Consider the following 15,302-nt stretch of genomic DNA (forward strand, 5'->3'; position numbering starts at 1 on the left):
CAACGCTATCAGGAGCAGCACCACATTCTAAGGCCAATTCTTGACACTTCTTCAACTCTGCCCTTCCCTTCAACTCCTTGGTAGCTTTCTCGTCCACCTTCTTCTTCAACATCTTGTGATGTCTATCATCACATTTAACCCATTTACTCACTACCTTGTCCATAACCTAAACCATAGGGCTCTTGGACTTCTTTCCAGGACTTGTGGCAGTGGACCTAGTGCTAGTACTACTAACCCTCTTCCTGCTTTTTGTACTAATTGGGCTGTCATCACAATCAAAAGGGAACCCCTGATCTCCATCAAGTTCTTCATCTCCTTCTTCCTCTTCTTCCTCTTCTGCTTCAGGTATGAAGGAGGTAGACCCATCTACTACAACCTCATAGAATATCTCCTCTAGCTGATCAATATACTCTGGAGGACCATACTTGAATTTTTTACATTTTGATTTGGAGCCCTGCAAAACAAGTACATGTTCAGGTTACAAAACTCCATAAGGCAGCAACAAATAGACAACACTGAAATGGTACTTACCTTTGTGTTTTGATCCCACCACCAATCTGGAGCAGTGACAGTACCATTTGGAGCCCTACCCAAGCCACTATCTTTCTGCAAGCCCCTCCAGAAAGTGTACAAAGTTTTCAATCCATGTAGCCTATTCCTGAACTGCCTCCTTTCATGCTTCAATCGAGTTGCTAAGAAATATTTTTCTGCAATTGTTTTGTAACCTCTTGCGGACATGGTAGCTTTGTAACAATTTCCTTCCCTAATTTGCTCAACGCACAAATTACAGAACAAAAGTGTATTTGGTTCTAACCAAGATGCCTTGTCACCTTTAATCTAGTGCATACACACAAGGATATAAAAAAGTCATACAAGACATCTTAGCTACTCTTACTAGCATCAACACATAAACATCGCATAGTACTGCTGGAACATTGCATACCACCTTCAGTATCAATTGAAGCATGAGTATCAATTTGAGTACAACAATCAGCACATAACATGTTTAGATTAGTATCAATTGAAGCATCAGCACAACAATCAGAAACATTGCCTACCATCAATTCATCAACACAGCAATCAGAACATTGCCTACCATCAATTGAAGCATCAACACAGCAATGAAAACATTGACTACCATCAATCCAAGCATCAACACAACATAATTGCATACACATATAAGCTGCATCTCAAGTTTAGATCAGTACCTTAGAGCAAGGAAAGATCATTTCGACACCATCAGCAACATCTGGAGCGTTTCCTTCGTCAACGTCGAAGAAACCTTCTTCATCAACAATGGCTCCACCTTGACGATGCCCACCGGCACGTACACCACCGCGTCCACCACCGCTGGCACCACCATCAGACATGGATCCAATGAACAGGGACCTAGTCGCGCGCCCACCACCTCTGCTGGAGCCACTACCGCCGCCACGGATTGCGCCGCCACCTCTGCTTCCCCCGGTGCCACCTCCTCTACTCCCCCGGCGCCGCGAACCTTGCTCCCCCCGGTGCTGCCTCCTCTGCTAGCCCCTGCGCTGCCACCTCTCGTGCCGCCGCCTCCTCTGCTGCCTCCGCCGCCATTGCGAGGCACGCGAAGCCCGAGGGTGTGAGCGCCGCACCCTGGAGCAACTCCGCCGCCATCACCCCGGAGGAAGTTGGAGTACGAGGTGATGCCGGGGAACTCGTCGACTTGCGAGTTCAGATCCAAGGCCTGCATGCCAGACCGTGGCCCTTGGTACGACTCCGCCTGAGAGAAAAAGTTGATGGAGCTGGCGGGGAAGGGCGGATCTGGCTGCGAGAAGGCGTCGTCGTCGTGGCTGTCCATGAGCACGCGCGAGTAGCTCCGTGGCGCTCTTCGAGGGGGAGGGGGCCTCTGGATCTGGATCGGCGTGAGGTGGGGAGGACGCCGCTGCGCATGGTGGGGAGGGATGGACGGAGGCGGGGTGGCAACGCAAGGAAGGCGGCGGGGTGGGGAAGAAAAGGACGGCAGCGGTTAGGGGAAGGAAGAGGACGGCGGAGGCGCACCGGCGGAGGGGGCGCGGTGAGGGAAGCAGAGGTGCGAGATCCAGACAGGATGTGGAACGGGAGTGGGGGAGAAGATGGTGGCGCGCGTGCTGCTGGAGAAAAGGGATGAGGAACGGGAGACGGGATGAGAACGGGAGTGAGGGAACGCGCGTGCCGGGCGGAGGAGAGAGAAGGGGGTATGGGAGGGCAAGGGGTGGAATTTTGGACAAGGGGACCACTTTTAGCCTCTTTAGTTCATTTTAGCACCTCTTGGAGGGGCTAATGGATTATGGGGGGCTAAAGTTTAGCCCCTCCATTTTAGCCCTAATGTGTGGATGAGAAGGGTTAAAATCTGGCTAAAAGGAGGAGGCTAAAGTTTAGCCCCCCTCCCAAACAGGCCCTTAGTATCTGTGCTGGAGGTTCAGCAAACGAAAGTATCCGTGCAAGCAATCAATTAATGTCCGCACAAGTACCTATCGCATGTATTTTGACTTTAATTGCGCAATGGCATGGTTTTCAGTAAGGCCTTTGACTTTACTATACGAAATCGCGCTAGCAGGCACCACGGTGAGCGGCCTCCTTCAACAAGACCATGTCGATCACCTAGAGATAATCCATGTCATTAATTATCCTATGTGGAGGAGAGATGAAGAGGAGAGATACAAGAGCCATATCTCGTTACTACATGGCAAGCTTTGTTCCGTTCTTGGGTGCACACGTCTGATTGACTGATTCTGGTAGGAGAATAATTGGGCATCCATCCACTACTGGAAAATTCACCTTTAGTCCCGGTTGGTAAGGGATATAACCAGGACTAACTGTTCAGAACAAAAGGGGCTCTATTTACTCCCAGGTCATTCACACAGGACTAAAGACCTCCTTTAGTCCTGGTTAAATGTTCAAAAAAAATTAAAAAATGGACCCGGCCGCGCGGCGCGCCGCTCGCAGCCGCCTGTGCGCCGTCCGCTCTGCCTGTAAGAAAGGAAGAGGAGAAGAGAAATAAGGAAGAAGAGAGACTGCTACGCGAGATAAGGGAGAGGAGATAAGGGAGGGGAGAGGATAAGGTGGAGAGAGGGGGGACTAAAGGCTCTGGTTGGCGAGGCGAGACTTTTATCCCGGTTAGAATTACAAACCGGAACAAGGGGGGACTAAAGCTCCCCCGTTGTCGGTAGCCTTCGGTGACTCATTTTTGATCCGAGATTAAAATCACTTTAGTTTCGGATCAAAGTCAACCGAGATAAAAAGGGTTGGATGGAAGATGAATTCTCTAGTAGTGATCGTCGGCACTTGGCAGTGTGCTTGGTGGTCATGATCCGCCAAACCTGTCCGTGACCACACCACTCCACCAGCCCAGTTGCATCCATGCAGATGCAGTCACACAGGCTAGCTGTGCTACATCCAGCCTACAGGGACACTCCGTCGGAGATGAGCAGGATCGTACCCGCGGTGGCATTCAACTGTTGTCGCGGCGCGGCGCGTGCATGTTCGATGCTCGTCTTTCATTCCTGCGCACGCGGTCCACTGGGGGCGCCTTTTCTTTTCAATTTTGACATAAAAAAAGCTCTTCCTACCTGTTTTATATTAAAAGAAAACAAAAACCGGTACGTAAAAGAGTCCCAGATAAGAAAATACATGGTGGCAATAGACACCCAACGATGGCAAGCGCGTTCTCAACCTCCATAAGATCAGAGTTGTGTACACTCAGGTTTCTGCATAAACTCTCTTAGCTGTGCAAGATCGACCAGCTAATTAATCCAAAGTTTTTTAATTGCCTAAACATTTAGTATACAGCCATGCTTGAGCCACTTACTAGATAACAAGTAACAATGCTTTATAATTAGTGCTTAAATAATAAAGTCTACTGGCGATCAGATCAGATCAGATCAGATCACACATGTAGCCAAAAATAAAACAACATGCATGAAGCAGGCGTGGTAACAAGAAACACTGACCGAATTTTTTTCCCAATTAACCGACTTACCCATGGTGCATCACAACTGGTTTGTAACAAAAACCGTAAGAGTTTAATCTCTTGAGGGTCTTATTCCGTTTGAACCACGAAACGGCTGCAGTGGTTATTCCAAAACTAAATTGCTTCCAAATCACAGATCTAAAATTGCAGCATTCACTAGTGAACCTACCGAAAAATATTAGCAAGTGCCTACATACATGGTGATGGTGTGTATGTTCATGTGTGCAGTAAACCACTGCACTAATGTAAATCAATGGTGGGAGATCTAACCTTCGAGGCCACGGAATGCTAATGGTCAACGGTCCTTTCAATATCTTCCCTTGGGAAGTGTCATGTGGAGAAATAAAGAAACCATTAGATGTTTCTCCTCCTGATTAGTGATTCCATCGTCCAAGATCTTGATCCAGAATGAGCCTGTCATATCTTTGTGTACTGTGTGTTTGTTGTCATCTTGCTTCGGATCCCTAAGTGGAATGCCAGACGAATGTGGACGCACATGCTCTTTGGATGACAACTGATAATACTTTAATGTTTAAATAACAAAGTCTACTACTGATGATCAGATCGGATCACACATGTAGCGAAATAACAAAAAAACACGAAGCAGGCATGCTGAATTATTCTTCCAAACCATCATTTAGCTAAATTATTCTTCCAAAGGATGTGTCAGCTTCTTCAACGCTGACACGATCTGCATCCTATTCTTCGTCAACACCCAACCATTGGATGGCAAAAGATCTATATATATGTTATCTAACATATACTCATAGAAGTGCAAACGAAGAGAAAGCCAGATCAACAAAGATGCAGACCATGGAGAGGCGGAGCTTCCCTGCGTTGGTGGCCGCCACCGTCATCTTATTCCTCTCTGCGACGGCTCAACCAGCAGCCGGGGCCATCGTCGAGCACACATTCATTGTAAGCCTGATGCTCTTTCTATCAATTGATCCATTCCTCATACTGCTAACAAGCATTCATTGTGGATTTGAACAAGGCAACAAGAACATATAAATGCGCCCAATAATTTGATGGAACTTGTATGTATATATGTAGGTGGGCCAGATGAATATGACACATTTGTGCAAGGAGATGCTGGTCACCGTTGTGAACGGGCAGCTCCCAGGGCCGGTGATAGAGGTTACTGAAGGAGACACTGTCGTTGTTCATGTCGTCAACAAGTCACCCTACAACATAACGATCCATTGGTAAACAATTACTCTCTTCTGTCCATTAATACAATATGCTTATAATTTTTAGTAGGCTTAATTTGTGTGTGAACATCAGAGATCGGCACAAATGTGTTGTTTATGAGTGGGACTTGAGGGTGAATGTAAGGGCACAATACTTGGAGTACAACAAGCTTCTTAGCCATGAGATGAAAATAGGGATCTAAATACTAACAATACATATCATATGTAGGGTGTGGATAGTTGGGGTATGATATCCACAAAATACTAGAGAGCATCTCATCCATACCGTGGCTGGCACCATGAAGCTGACACGGATACGCAAAATGCATGCAGTTTCCTTTTGATCCTTTTTGTCTAAAAATTTGATCCATTATTTGGGTAACTAAATGACTTAAAATCAAAAAGTTTTCAGACATATATAGGTTAGTTTTCAGCAATAATTGAGAAACAGAAAAATTGATTTGTTTGCTACTCAATCTTTACTTTCTGTGTCTTCTTATATAGGCATGGAGTGAAGCAGCAGCTGAACTGTTGGGCCGATGGGGTTCCAATGATTACCCAATGCCCGATCGGGCCAAACAACAACTTTACCTACACGTTCAACGTCACTGGACAAGAAGGCACCCTGTGGTGGCATGCTCATGTTGCGTACCTCCGAGGAACCTTGCATGGCGCCATCATCATCCGGCCAAGACATGGGGTCAGCTCGTATCCATTTCCAGAGCCTCATAGGGAAATTCCCATCGTTCTAGGTGTGTGAATTGTTTGGAAAAAATTTCGACGTTTGCACTGTCAACAACAAGCTACCTGGTTCGTGATGTTTTTCCAGCAATTTGTGAGCTGAAGTGTTGTTGTGATTGATCTTGATTTGGCAGGGGAGTGGTGGCAAATGGATCTTCAAAAGGCATCGATGGACATCAAGTACAGTACGGCTGATGATGACCCCAGTGCAGCCACAATCAATGGCAAGCTTGGGGATCTCTACAACTGCTCTGGTAATGAACTATTCTACATGCATGCATAATTTTATAAGAAATGAAGCTTTACTTTTGTTGAATACTAATAGAGTGTTAGCTTCATCTCTGAAGGTGTCAAGGAAGATGGCTTCGTGCTGGACGTGGAGGCAGGCAAGACCTACCTGCTGCGGATAATCAACGCTGCACTCTTCTACGAGTACTACATCAGGATTGCAGGCCACAAGTTCACGGTGGTCGCTGCCGACGCAAACTATGTCAGCCCCCTCACCACAGACCTCCTCGCAGTCGCGCCTGGCCAGACGTTGGATGCCTTGGTGGTCGCCAACGCCGCCCCAGGCAGGTACTACATGGTCGCTTCGCCCAACCAGCCTCCTAAGCCCGATTTCCAGCACCCAACGTTCACCACGAGAGGCATAGTTCAGTATACCAACGAGAACCATAGCAATGGAGGTAGCTCAGGTCCAGGAGCCGAAGGACCTCTATCCCGGAATCTTTCAGTAGTGGCACCTGAGATGCCGGATGAGCACGACACGATGACATCGTACTACTTCCACGGCAAACTAACCGCCCTGCATCCCTCACGGTCCCTGCCGGTGCCGGCACGGGTCGATGAGCACCTGCTCATCGCGCTTGGCCTGGGCTCCGTGTGCAAGCGAGGCCAGTCTTGCAACAGGGGGGAGAGCGAGGAGACATTCACCCTGGCAACCATGAACAACATCTCCTTCGAGCTTCCTGCGGCTACGGCGGCGGGACCGCTCCTAGAAGCGCACTATTACAACACCGGAAGCTTGGACATGCTGCGAGAGCTTCCCGACCGACCACCGAGGATGTACAACTTCACCGACCCCTCGTTGATACCATCAGGACCCCGGGAGGCAAGCCTAGAGGCGACGTCAAAGGCGACGATCGTGCGTCGGTTCCGGCATGGCACCGTGGTGGAGGTGGTGTTCCAAAGCACGGCGATGTGGCAGAGTGACTCCAACCCGATGCACTTGCACGGGCACGACATGTTCGTGCTCGCGCAAGGGCTCGGCAACTACAATGCAGCAACGGACGTGGCGAAGTACAACCTCGTGGATCCACCGGTGAGGAACACCGTCCTCGTCCCAAGGCTCGGGTGGGTTGCTGTCAGATTCGTCGCCAACAATCCAGGTACATGCGTACAAGATTTCATGACCTGTCTATTTGGTTATTATGTAGTTAGTAAAGCTACAAATTTAGTAGAAACTACCGGAAAACTTTTTAATTCTGTCTTGTGAATTTTACAGGGGCATGGTTCGTGCATTGCCACTTTTCATTCCACCTGTCGATGGGAATGGCCGCGGTGTTTGTAGTAGAGGATGGGCCAACAGTCAACACGTCACTCCCTCCACCACCAGCGGATTTTTTGACATGTTACCGTAAAAACAATCCTGTGGCGGATGAATTTGACATCCGATCTACAAAAAGCGAAATCCCGGACGTAACTGGAGCCTAAAAAGATGATTCCGGCCATCATTGTTGTGTCACAAACAGAGCCAGGAGCTAGCTTTGTACTACATTTTTCTGCATGTTGGGTATCTACCTATCCATGCATGCATGAAATGCATTCTTGCAATAAAACTTCCGGTATTACTTTATAAATAAGGATATTATCTTGTTGTATATGTTGTCTACACATTCATGCCCACATCAAGTGTATTTAACCAACGTATAAATTGGCTCTTGGAAACTAACGGTACAATATAAATATGCGACTATATAGCATATTGCTATGTAGGGCATATGTAATATATTCGATGATATTGCCTGAACATTAATAAAGGGTCAATCAATCCGCTCAGACATCTATGCCACCAACTCACAAGTCTGCGTGCTGTGCCTCTACCACCCAACACCGGCGGCTCCAGTGTCACCATCCCTACTTCTTGGAGCCCCTATTGACATCCTTCCACAATTCAACCACTTCTATCCCGCTAGGCGGCTGCATCGTCACCAACCCAAACTCCAGCCTCCCCTCGGGCTTCACTGCCACAACAAAGGTGCAGAGGAGAGGTTTGCATTGCGCTGGGGAGCATGAAGACATCTTTCTGTTGCAAAAGATTGCTCTCCATTTCCTTGAAGACTTCCTTTTGTTGGCCTAGCTTTCCTGTGGGGTGGACACGACAATGGTGAGGTGGGACATTGGCGGCACCGCCTAATGAGGTGGTAGGAGATGCTGGTTGGGAAGGGATTGAGGCAGGTATGTCAACCTTTAGCGATGTCTATGTTGGGCTGAAGTGGACCCAACACACTTCCAAAGCTGTGCAGGGTAGGATGTCTGGGTAAGGAGGAGCATTGGTTAGGAAGGTCAAGGTCGAGGAGCAGTCGCGAGCGCCGCCAACCACCAGTGGTGGTGGAGATGGGCGGTGGCATGGCTGCATGGAGCGGTTATGTCGAGTAAGAAGTAGATAGGAGCTCTCGAGAAAGTAGAAGAGAAGATGATAAGGTGAGAAAAGAGGTGAACTCTATCCATGTTTGTGGTGGTAAACCACTCCCCCTGCCACGAGAGATGTAAGTCTGATTTACCATGAGTGCAAAAATTTGTGCAACCGAGGTTATTGATCAGGGCTCGCCAAAAACTCGGCATACTTGATTGTGCCTAACATTAGCTAGCATTTGCCTCTTGACAAACTAGCGGCATGCTGCATAGGCATCCACTTAGATTAATTATGGGACGTTTGGATGCATGTCAGGGGCGTGCCCTACCAAAGGTATTGGCCAGTTAAAATTTGGAGGATGGATCGGCCACGTAAGATCTGATCATGATTGTCTAAAAAAATGAACTGCGTGTGGGCATGCAGGCCAGGATGAGCCAAATCGGAGCCTGCATCCAAATGTCATGCATGCTCAGCTCAGCCACTGTCAACGACCGAAATTTTGCAATGCCATCGTATACCTCCAACCAAACACATCCTATATCCTTGCCATGTCCTGACAAAACATTGCGAAGCAAATAGAACTATTCGCAACAGCTGTACTAGCCACCAGAGAGTTATAGAAATGGTAATCCAAGTCGACGGCTTGGAGCAAAAAAAAAAAGTTAAACTTCCGTTATTGTGGGCGGGTAATAAATGTATAAATGAGTTCAAATCATAGGCAAAATAAAATAAAAAAAGAGCGCAAAAGGTGTTGGTGAACAAAATGGTTTAAAAAAAAAGTCTTCCACACAAGAAAACAATAGAGGTTAAAAAAGAACATAAAATCAAATTGATGTTGGCGAACAAACGGACTGTCCTACACACAAGAATAGTAAAAGAACAAAAGGACTTTGTTTAGTAAAAGAACACAGAAAGGTTAGAAAAACAAAATAAAATAGAATTTGCTGGCTGTGGGGTTCGAACCCACGCGCACTTATTGTGCAGAAGATCTTAAGTCTTCCCCCTTAACCACTCGGGCAAACCAGCTGTTTTGAAGACTTTTACCCATAAGGTGTTAATTATTTCAATATTTGATACAGAAGTACCCTCCAACACCGAGAATTCACCAATCAAGTCCTCGTAGTAGCTAAAATTGAGGTTTCCACATACCTTGAGGACTAAACCGAAAACCACCGCCAAATACGTTACCGCGCGAGCACGCTTGCCTCGCGACTCTTCCACCGCGCCCCCTCCAATTCCTCGAAACCTCACTCCACACCCTCGCCCACCGCTTCCCCAATTCCTGTCCTGATCCCCCCACACCGGCCGGCATCGCCCGCCCCCCGCCGGCGATGCGGGGCGCCGACCTCATCAACCCGGCGCTCCCCGACGAGATCCTCGACGACGTGATCCGCCGCGTAGGCGCGGGCCCCGGTGGCGGCAAGCGCGACCTCGACGCCTGCGCGCTTGTCTGCCGCCGCTGGCGCCGCCTGGAGCGCGCCTCCCGCCGCTCCGCGAGGCTCGCGGCGTCCGGGGAGCACGCCGACGAGGTGCTGCGCCTCGTCGCCGAGCGGTTCCCGGCGCTCGCCGACGTGTCGGTGGACGAGCGCCTCACCTCGGCGGGAGTCGTCGGCGCCGTGCCCAGGTCGCGCCGCCCGCGCCAGGTACGTCGACTCGTCCCTTCTGGATCTGGTGCCGGGTTCCTTGCTGCCGCACGCGGATCGCGAGAAATGTTGCGTCTTTTGGCGATATTGTAGTGATGCGGATCCGGGATCGTTCGATATGTAGGAAGTTCTGAATTTTGAGCTGGTTCTACATTAGAGCAAGTATAATAAGGGGCTGTAAGCTGGCTGAATGCTGACGTGGAGGAGAGAGAAGAGGTGAGAGAGGAGAAGCGGGCTATAAGCTTACAGCCGACTTGAGCACAGGAACCAAGAAACTTTGTGAGAATGGCTTGTGGGTCATGTATTAATGGTGAAGAGCTAACCATTGTACGAGTGGGCTAGGAAAAGGCTGAGAGAAACCTTGCAGCCCGCTTGCTAGCTGCGTTATTAAACTTGCTCTTAGATATGGGAAACTTGGCCAATGTAGTGGATTTTTGCTTTAATTGACACCAATTCCCCAGACATCAAACAATTCCTTGACTTTAAAATTTCAACCATGGGACAGAGGAATTTTGTAGTGTATAGCTATGCAACAGTAATGCTAATGCACTTTGTTCAGGTCAAGGAACTATTGGTGTCTGTTCACTAACTAGCTTGAATGTACCTTGGCTGTCAAGAAATTGCCAGGTTGCTAGAGTAGAAACAACTTAGCTGCATATGGTTGGGACATACTACATTAATTTGCTGGCATTCTTCTAGTCCAGATAGTTTTTTTTTTTAAATATGTCTTTCTCAAAGCCTGCTGCAGTCCAATTTGAAAGAATTCTTAATATAGTTTTCTCAAAGCCTTGTGCAGTCCAATTTGCCAGGAATGTATAATACAGTCTTTCTCGAAGCTATTTAACTCCTGTGTTATATGATACACATAGTGCTTGTCTTGAATGCAGGCGCCTACTAGTAGCCCATTTCGGCGCCGGAGGAGGCTGCCCCTTGCTTCAAATTCCGTTCATATAGCCCCATTCCCATTGGACCAACCAGCTGGTGATGATGGATCAGAACACAGCTGTTTGACTGATGTTGGCTTGACTCATCTCTCAAGGGGTTGCAGAGGCCTTGAGAAATTAAGTCTAATATGGTGTTCTGCCATATCCTCAACAGGCTTGGTGAGGATAGCAGAGAACTGCAAGAATTTGACTTCTTTGGATCTCCAGGTAATTCAGTGTTCTCTATTCTTCAGATTTTGCTGTGTATCCAGGTCTTATCTTTTTTTTTCTTTTGGGTACTTATAGAGGATCCATGTAATAGGGTATATGTAATGCAACAGTATGGAAAATTTTGGTTGAAGTTTTTGTTCCTGGTGAATTGCAGATTATTGCTTTTCCTTATTTAATAGTTAAAAGAAAAGACTTATCTGAATGACACATTTTTCAATCTGATACAAATGTCCTTTTGTCTAGTTCCATCCACAATTCTCCATTTATCTCAATCCATATATCTCTTCTTAAGTGGACCTAGTATATATTTTTGGTTGAAACTTGAGTAAAAATTTAATTGCAGGCTTGCTATATTGGAGATCCAGGACTCATTGCTGTCGGGGAAGGATGCAAGCAACTTAAGAATTTAAATTTGCGATTTGTTGAAGGCACCACAGATGAAGGCTTGATTGGATTGGTAAAAGGCTGTGGGCAATCATTGGTCTCTCTTGCAGTTGCAACTTGTGTTTGGTTGACTGATGCATCTTTGCGTGCTGTTGGATCCCACTGCCCTAACCTAGAAATTCTGTCTGTGGAATCAGATCGTGTTCAAGATGAGGGAGTAATATCTATTTCTAAAGGATGCCGACAGTTAAAAACTTTAAAGCTACAGTGTATTAGTGCTGGGGATGAGGCCTTAGATTCTATTGGCTTATTTTGTTCGCTTTTAGAAAGCCTGTCACTCAACAACTTTGAACGATTTACAGACAGGTAGTCAGTTTAGTTGCACTCTCTAATCAAATATTACAATTTATAAATGGCTGAAGTCCAGTTTTATATTCCAGTATCAGTTTTGATTGGTCTCTATGTGCTAGGATAAAGAAATTTGTATATTGTCATATTTCCCATCTTAACTAGGATGTTATGTATCCCTATTTATGCTTGTCATGGAATCAAGTATTCTTGTACCATGTGCTTCAACTAGTTTGTGAGTTTCCTTAATGATTTGATGACCAACTTTTGTAACTGCAGGAGCCTTTCTTCCATTGCCAAAGGGTGCAAGAACCTCACAGATCTTGTTCTCAATGATTGCCAGTTACTAACTGATAGCAGCCTTGAATTTGTAGCTCGTAGCTGCAAAAAGTTAGCACGGTTGAAGGTCAATGGTTGTCAGAACATGGAAACTGCTGCACTGGAGCACATTGGGCGATGGTGTCCGTAAGTTCCTTGGTGATAACTTGATATATTGAAATTTCCTTAGTTCAGTTAACACTTCGTAGGCATTTATTCTCCTTTTCTGGAACAGTTCTATATTAATAAATTTTGCTTTAGTTCAAGTAAGTGGTCCGCAAGTTTGTTGGTGACAATGTAAATTTCCTTAAGTTAACAGTCCTAGGCATTCATTATCCTTTTCTGGAACAGTTTCTCTTATATTAATAAGATGTGCTGTAGTTCAAATAAGTGGAACTGTATTTTGGGCAGAAGGGACTGATTAAAAAAATATGTTCGCAGAATGAATGCATAAAATAACCACAGTTTTCCTGCCTATCATGTTTTGAACAATGTAGGCTTCCATACTTTATATATGTGTGTGAAAATGCAATTGTTTTGCTTGTACAGTTCTTTCATTTGTTTAGAGGTTTTTTAGCAGTATTGATAACTTTTGTTACAACAACGGTATATGATGCGGGGTCCTATTCAAACAGGGGCCTTTTGGAGCTCTCTCTAATTTTTTGCCCAAGGATCCAAAATAGTGCATTTCTGGAGATTGGGAGAGGCTGCTCCCTTCTCAGGACTCTTTATTTGGTTGACTGTTCAAGCATAAGTGACAGTGCCTTGTGCCACATAGCTCAAGGCTGTAAGAACTTAACAGAACTTTCTATCCGGCGTGGTTATGAGGTATTTTCCAAGTTTCCATTGACTTGACACTAGCCTAGCATGCATAGTGACATATAACAATATTTTCTTTGCAGTCTTTATTTGGTTCTGTCCAGTTTGGAACTTTGAATGGTGTTCTGTTTGTATGCTTAAATTTTATGCATTTGGTATGCAGATAGGAGACCAAGCATTGATATCTATTGCTGAGAATTGTAAATCGCTTAAAGAGTTAACACTCCAGTTTTGTGAGAGGTAAATCTAATCATGAATGTATGATGTGCCATGTCTTATTTATTTGGCATTCCCATGTGTATCGTCCCTTTATTTTGAGTTTTGAATCTTCAACATCCTTTTCAGGGTATCTGATACAGGGATGTCTGCAATTGCAGAAAACTGCTCTCTGCATAAGTTAAACTTGTGCGGGTGCACCCTAATTACTGATAGTGGGCTGACTGCAATTGCCAGAGGATGCCCTGAACTAGTCTACCTGGATATAAGTGTTCTCCGGGTATGTCCTTTAGCTATGTCACTGTATTCCTTATTTGAAAAGTGTCCAAAATTGATTAAAAAAAAAGAATCCCCTCCTTCAGTTTACTCTGAGTAAACTGTGTATACTGCAACGGCAACAGAACAAGCTGTTTGGATTTCAAATTAGAAAGTTACCTCCATTTTGCCCCGAAGAACACTTGAAGCACATTTCACGGTACTAAACCTGGTAAAAACCCACAAGTTTTATACCTTGGCTCTGCTTACACTATAGTAAACCACAAATATTGTAACTTGAAAAAGTTACCTGTACATCTATAGGGGATTAATAAGTGCAATTGAAACATGAAAATAACGAATAAGACGATTAAGGAAACACAAATGGATTTCTGTCCCTGTAAAACTACAACAGTCTTGAGACAATATAACAGCTATGCAAATACAATTTTTTTCAAGAAATGATTTCTTCTGCATCACCCAACAAGCAAATCTTGCATTGGACTAAACAATTTCATGCAAGGGATCAGCAATATCATCAGCAAGTCTAGGTGTTAAAAACTTGTAGCTCGTTTGAAAAGAACCTGTTCACCTCAACCTCCATGATAGATCCCCCTTATATTTTTTAAACTGTACCAGTTCTTCAGTTGCTTTAGTAGACAGTTCTTTTTTAATAATCCAGACAGCAGAATAGGAATCATGCTTTTGTTCTATATATACAGCAATGTGTTCATAAACAGTTGTATGCTATCCATACATATAGCAACGTGAGCATGCTTATTCCATCCTTTCTCTGATGACATGTAATCTTGCTTCAACATGCAGATCATAGGTGACATAGCACTTGCTGAGATAGGTGAAGGCTGCCCAATGCTCAAAGAAATCGCGTTCTCCCACTGCCCAGAGGTGACTGACGTCGGTCTGAACCATCTCGTCAGAGGGTGCCTGCAGCTGGAGTCATGCCAGATGGTCTACTGCCGGCAGATCACCAGCGCCGGTGTGGCGACCATCATCTCGGGCTGCTCCAGGCTGAAGAAGCTCCTAGTCGAGGAGTCGAAGGTGAGCGAGAGGACCCGGCGAAGAGCGGGGCCCGTGTTGTCATTCCTCTGCACAGGCCTTTAGGTTCAGAAGGGAAATAAATCTGTGCGCAGTATCAACTCCTTTGTTACCCAGAAAGCTTCTGTTGTGTGTGTGTTGCTGTGTTGTATACCATAGCATCTTTACCTCAAAAGTCTTAAGTGTTGTATGGACTATTTACCCCCAAAGTGTTGCACAGAACAAAAATGTTGTACCAACTATTTACCAAAAAGGCATGAATAATAAAATCAGATGAATAAAATGGCATGACCTCCATTGTACACTCAATAGTTATATAAACATTTTGAAAGTTTGATGGGATTTTTACCTAAAATGTCGAGTACTTTTCACCGGAGGTGCTTGTTGCCGTATTCCAGTGGCCAACGACATACCTTCCTTCTACTTTGTGTCGCTTTGGCCTGCAATATTCCAAACGGATGGCCGTCTATGGCATCTGGAATCGCTTGCTGTCTTTTGCCTCCTGAAGACTCATCAGGTAACATCAGACGGCTCTGGTTACAGCAGGTGCAAGAAACGCATGGA

General features: G+C 45.8%; 2 protein-coding genes and 1 non-coding gene across 3 annotated transcripts; 2 read left to right on the forward strand and 1 right to left on the reverse strand.

Annotated features, from left to right (window-relative positions):
* Positions 1-4,763: 4,763 nt before the first annotated feature.
* On the forward strand, positions 4,764-7,790 carry LOC101773206 (laccase-15). Its single transcript, XM_004979775.2, has 6 exons — positions 4,764-4,897; positions 5,033-5,184; positions 5,674-5,921; positions 6,045-6,164; positions 6,258-7,298; positions 7,415-7,790. The coding sequence occupies exons 1-6, from the start codon at positions 4,784-4,786 to the stop codon at positions 7,621-7,623; spliced, it is 1,884 nt and encodes a 627-aa protein (XP_004979832.1). The 5' UTR covers positions 4,764-4,783; the 3' UTR covers positions 7,624-7,790.
* A 1,697-nt stretch (positions 7,791-9,487) lies between these two features.
* On the reverse strand, positions 9,488-9,571 carry TRNAL-UAA. The gene has a single exon. It is a non-coding gene; the product is annotated as a tRNA-Leu (tRNA).
* Positions 9,572-9,771: 200 nt separating this feature from the next.
* LOC101773619 (F-box/LRR-repeat protein 4) lies at positions 9,772-15,047 on the forward strand. The gene is made up of 8 exons (XM_004979776.3): positions 9,772-10,188; positions 11,076-11,339; positions 11,686-12,092; positions 12,354-12,539; positions 13,028-13,220; positions 13,375-13,451; positions 13,557-13,707; positions 14,508-15,047. Exons 1-8 carry the CDS (start codon positions 9,877-9,879, stop codon positions 14,802-14,804), a joined length of 1,887 nt encoding a protein of 628 aa, XP_004979833.1. The 5' UTR covers positions 9,772-9,876; the 3' UTR covers positions 14,805-15,047.
* Positions 15,048-15,302: the final 255 nt, after the last annotated feature.

The sequence above is a fragment of the Setaria italica genome, chromosome VIII, assembly GCF_000263155.2.
Source record: "Setaria italica strain Yugu1 chromosome VIII, Setaria_italica_v2.0, whole genome shotgun sequence".
Lineage (NCBI taxonomy): Eukaryota > Viridiplantae > Streptophyta > Magnoliopsida > Poales > Poaceae > Setaria > Setaria italica.

What these genes read in the sequence shown, in the direction of transcription:
- LOC101773206 (XM_004979775.2), top strand. Translation starts at nt 4,784, where the DNA reads ATGCAGACCATGGAGAGGCGGAGCTTCCCTGCGTTGGTGGCCGCCACC. An exon ending in TCGTCGAGCACACATTCATT is followed by an intron (nt 4,898 to 5,032) that starts GTAAGCCTGATG and finishes GTATATATGTAG; the next exon opens with GTGGGCCAGATGAATATGAC. An exon ending in GGAAATTCCCATCGTTCTAG is followed by an intron (nt 5,922 to 6,044) that starts GTGTGTGAATTG and finishes TTGATTTGGCAG; the next exon opens with GGGAGTGGTGGCAAATGGAT.
- LOC101773619 (XM_004979776.3), top strand. Translation starts at nt 9,877, where the DNA reads ATGCGGGGCGCCGACCTCATCAACCCGGCGCTCCCCGACGAGATCCTC. An exon ending in TTTGAACGATTTACAGACAG is followed by an intron (nt 12,093 to 12,353) that starts GTAGTCAGTTTA and finishes TTGTAACTGCAG; the next exon opens with GAGCCTTTCTTCCATTGCCA. An exon ending in CTATCCGGCGTGGTTATGAG is followed by an intron (nt 13,221 to 13,374) that starts GTATTTTCCAAG and finishes TTTGGTATGCAG; the next exon opens with ATAGGAGACCAAGCATTGAT.